The sequence below is a fragment of the Orycteropus afer genome, unplaced genomic scaffold (genome assembly GCF_000298275.1).
Source record: "Orycteropus afer afer isolate SDZICR_OR568_19922 unplaced genomic scaffold, OryAfe1.0 scaffold00425, whole genome shotgun sequence".
Taxonomy (NCBI): domain Eukaryota; kingdom Metazoa; phylum Chordata; class Mammalia; order Tubulidentata; family Orycteropodidae; genus Orycteropus; species Orycteropus afer.
This window is the reverse complement of record NW_006922012.1, coordinates 2,372,551-2,377,161: the sequence shown is the minus strand read 5'-3', so window position 1 is coordinate 2,377,161 and position 4,611 is coordinate 2,372,551. Positions and strand designations below refer to the sequence as shown.

The 4,611-nt window shown below is 43.8% G+C and overlaps 1 protein-coding gene across 1 annotated transcript in view; it reads left to right on the top strand.

The window, feature by feature from the left end:
• Positions 1-801: 801 nt before the first annotated feature.
• Positions 802-4,611, top strand: part of NIM1K (NIM1 serine/threonine protein kinase) — a 22,047-nt gene continuing 18,237 nt past the window's right edge. The window contains exon 1 of the mRNA XM_007954015.1: positions 802-1,093. Within this exon, the coding sequence (XP_007952206.1) occupies positions 802-1,093 (292 nt within the window). The remainder of the gene's footprint in view (positions 1,094-4,611) is intronic.

The window sequence follows — 4,611 nt, the reverse complement described above, 5'->3', positions numbered from 1 at the left end:
ATCATAAACGTGTAGAGTGCTTTTAGATTAATGCTTGCAAAATAATTTCACATTCTTTATGACTCGTGTACTCTACATAAGCATGGATTGGTAACTTTCTTACTCTCTGTTCTTAGGATGAACTAGCACCTGCCAAACTTTTGAGACAGCTCACGGCTTAGAGGAAGGCTCATCTAAATAAAGGCCAGCTAAAGTGACATTGCTGGGATTTAATCCTTCTCTGGCTGCCTGTGTGACCAGAAGTCTGCTTTGCAAGGTTCTTTCCTGGGGTCCAGATAACTAGCTCTTGGAGGCTCAAGTGAAGCTGGAAATGAAGAAGGTTCAAGATATACACCAGCAGCAGGGACTGGCGGGCCTCCAGAGAGCTTTCACGCACCAGAATGAAAGAATCCCTGGCTATCAAAGGAAATAGTGAACTGGGGTCTTTGTCCTGGGACACAGCCGCCTACTGCAGAAAGTCAGACCCCATGTGCAGCCAGAAAGTTCCTGGAGACAGGGAAGTGACTCTTGGTAGCTGAATGTGCCACATGGAATAGTCAGTGAAAGACTGGAAGTTCACCATGTGGGAAGGAATGAGATGTCTCCAGTTAGCCAGGCAGTGCTTTGCTTGGCTGAGCAGACTGCTGCCAAGTTTGCCTCTGCCCTCCTCTGTCTGAAGCCCTGAGACTGACGTTGCTCTCAAGGACCCTACGCTGGCAGCCTCAGCACCCATCTCCCACCCGCAGGGCCCCTTCCTCTCCTTCCCACCCTGCTTTTGACCAGCACCTCTGCTGAGATGGAGACGTGAGCCTGCTGTGGACGATGACAGCAGTGTATGCGAATGGAGGCAGCCTGGTGAACCCCCACTGCGCCAGGTGGAATCGGAGAGACAGCGTGGAAAGTGGCTGTCACACAGAATGCAGCAAGGAGGAGGAGGATGGGCAGCCCCGCCAGCTGACACCCTTCGAGAAGCTGACACAGGACATGTCCCAAGATGAGAAAGTAGTGAGAGAGATCACACTGGGGAAACGAATCGGCTTCTACCGAATCCGAGGGGAAATTGGAAGTGGAAACTTTTCCCAAGTAAAGCTCGGGATTCACTCCCTAACCAAAGGTAGGATCTTACTTCTCAGGGATCACCCCTCATGGTGCTGGGACCTGGTTTAGGGGTGGAGCTAGGAGGTTGGGACCAAAGAAGCTAGTGGAGTGCCACTGACTGAGCCTTTGCTACTTACCAGCCCTGTACCAGATGCTGTCTGCTGTTATCTCAGTTAAATTTCATAGTGATGGTGTGATGTCATATTTTTATTTCAACTCTACAGATAGGAAGGAGCTCTGTGATGCAGTGCCTAAGGCAGTTGACTACTGAACAGAAGGTTGGCGGTTCAAACCCACCAGCCACTCCGCAGAAGGGAGACTGGGCAACCTACTTTCATAAAGGGTTACCACCTCAGAAACCCAAAGGGGGTCACTGTGAGTTGGAATTGACTTGATGGCAGTGAATTTGGTTTTACAGATAAGGAAACAGAGACACAAAGAAATTAAGCTTTCTTGCCCAGTGCTATAGAGGTAGTAATGGGAAGAGTCAGCTGTGGGTTTCAAGGAAAGGGAAAAATATTATAGAATCTTTAAGTAGGGATAGAATTTGAACCGGACCTCAAGGAGGGATGGGATTTTGGTTTGGCAGTGATTCTAGGAGGGAGGAGGGTTAGTTAGAAGGAGAAGGTGAGCAAACTAATGAAGATGAGAAAATGGCATATAGTCCAGTCTCACCCCACCACTCATCTGTCATTTTGTCATACTGTGGTGGCTTCTGTGGTTGTTGTGATGCTGGAAAATATGTCATGGGTGTTTCAAATACCAGCAGGGTCATCAGTGGTGGGCAGGTTTCAGTGGGTCTTTCAGACTAAGACAGACTTGGAAGAACCTGGTGATCTAATTCTAAGAAAATTAGCCTGTGAAAACCTCATGATAGCAGTGGAACTTTTTCTGGTACGGCACCAGAAGATGAGCGCCTCAGGACAGAAGGCACTCAGAATACCACTAAAGAAGAGCTGCTGCTTCAAAGTGGAGTCAGCCTTAATGATGTGGATGGAGTAAAGCTTTCAGATCTTCATTTGCTGATGGTGTCACAACTCAAATTAGAAGAAACAGCTGCAGACATCCATTAATAATCAAAATGTGGAATGTACAAAGTATGGATCTGGAAAAATTGAAATTTGTCAAAAATGAAATGGAATACTTGGAGATAGATATTCAAGCATTAGTGAGCTAAAATGAATCGATATTGGTCATTTCAAATTGGACAATCATATGGTATGCACCAATCACCAAAGCCAAAGATGAGGAAATTGAAGATTTCTACCAACTTCTGCAGTCTGAAATTGATCGAACAAGCAATCTATCTTGGAGAAAGTGCAGCCGGAATGCTCCTTAGAAGCGAGAATGGCCAGACTTTGTCTAACCTACTTTGGTCATGTTGTCAGAAGGAACCATTCCCTGGAGAACGATATCATGCTTGGTAAAGTGGAGGGTCAACGAAGAAAGGGAAGGCCCTCAACAAGATGGATTGACACAGTGGCTGAAATGATGGGCTCAGAGATAGCAAGGTTCATGAGGCTGGCACAGGACCGGGCAATGTTTCGTTCTGCTGTGCACAGGGTCACTATGAGTCGGAGATGACTCAACGGCACGTAACAACAACATTAGTGGTACATCTTCAATTTATTATTATTATTATTATTATTATTATTAGGAGCTCTGGTAGCATAGTGGCTAAAGCACTTGACTGCTAACCAGAAGGCTGGCGGTTCAAACCCACCAGCCACTCCTCAGAAGGAAGGTTGGGCAATCCTACTTCTGTAGTGATACTGCCTCGGAAACCCAAGGAGGGGTTGCTATGAGTTGGGGCCAACTCAACGGCACATAACAACAACAACAACAACATTATTATTATTATTATTATTATTATGGGAGCTCTGGTACCATAGTGCCTAGGCACTTAACTGCTAACCAGAAGGCTGGCGGTTCAAACCCATCAGCCACTCCTCGGAAGGAAGATGGGGCAATCTACTTCTGTAGTGATACTGCCTCAGAAACCCAAGGAGGGGTTGCTATGAGTTGGGTCCAACCCAACGGCACATAACAACAACAACAACAACATTATTTTATTATTGCAGTGTTACCTCCCCTCCTCTCCTATCCCTGGTAACCAACAAAGAAAGTTTCCTTCCATATATAAACCTTTCATTGACTTTTTACAACAATGAACTAATACAATATTTGTCCTTCTGTGATTGACTTATTTCATTAAGCATAATGTCATCTTTAAAAGTTACTTCAAAAGGAAATTTAATGTTACTACAATAGTTAAAAATTGATGTCACTTGCTATAAGTGGAAGATAATGGTAAAGTAAATACAGTGAAAACAAACTAAAAATATTTTTAGAGGAAAATTACCAAGTAACAGAAAGTTATTTTAAAAACATGCTAACAATCACCCGAGACTTTTTCTTTCCCTTAATTAGGAGAATTAAAGAACTGAAATGGGAATAACGTTTTTATGCTGTGATTCAGGGCTATTTAAGGCTGTTTCCATGCACTAAAATCATGAGTGTTAAAGGTTCCACTTTGGGAAACAATGACCTCATCTAGTTCTTCTGTTTCACGAGTGAGAAAATGGAGGCCCAGAGTGGCGGCCTAGGTCACAGCCTAGAGACAGATTAGAACTCAGCTTTTGTTTTACTCCACAAGGCTTGCTCAGGATTTTGGCAGAGGAGTGCTGCAGTGTGGGGAGAGAACTCTTTCACATTCCACCCTTGAGTAGCTAGAGAGTATGGCTAGCACTGCCTTCTGCAGCACCAGACTCAGCTAGATTCTGGTCACACTCTATGCTTGACCAGCTAATCAACATGGGTACCACTGCCTTCTCTAGCACCAGACTCGGTTAGATTCCAGCCAGCCTTCATCCCTCCAGAGCTGTAGTGGTGTAGTGCCTAAGGCATTTGACTACTAACCAGAAGGCTGGAGGTTCAAACCCACTCTCATGGAAAATGTTCCATGTGCACCAGAGAAGAATGTGTATTGTGCTGCTGTTGGGTGAAGTGCTCTGTAGATGTCTATAAGGCCAAGTTGGTGGATTGTATCATTTAGCTCTTCTGCATCTTTGTTGAGTTTCTTTCCAGTTGTTCTATCTTTTAAAGGAAGTGGTGTATTAAAGTCTCCCACTATGACTGTGGAGTCATCTATTTGGCTTTTCAATTCTTTTTAAGTCTGATTTATGTATTTTGGGGCTCTTTCATTGGGTCTATAGATATTTATTGTGGTTATATTTTCATGTTCAATTGATCCTTCAATCATTATATAATGTTCTTCCTTGTCTCGTATGGTGGTTTTTGTCTTAAAGTCAATTTGATCAGAAATTAGTATTGCCACTCCTGCTCTGTTACAGTTACTATTTGCTTGATATATCTTTTTCCAACCTTTGATTGTTTATTTTTTGTCTTTATCTCTAAGGTGTGTCCCTTGTAGGCAGCATATTGATGGGTTGTGTTTTCTTATCCAATCTGCAACTCTCCATCCCTTGAGTGGTGCATTTAATCCATTAACATTCAGGGTAATTATTGATAAGT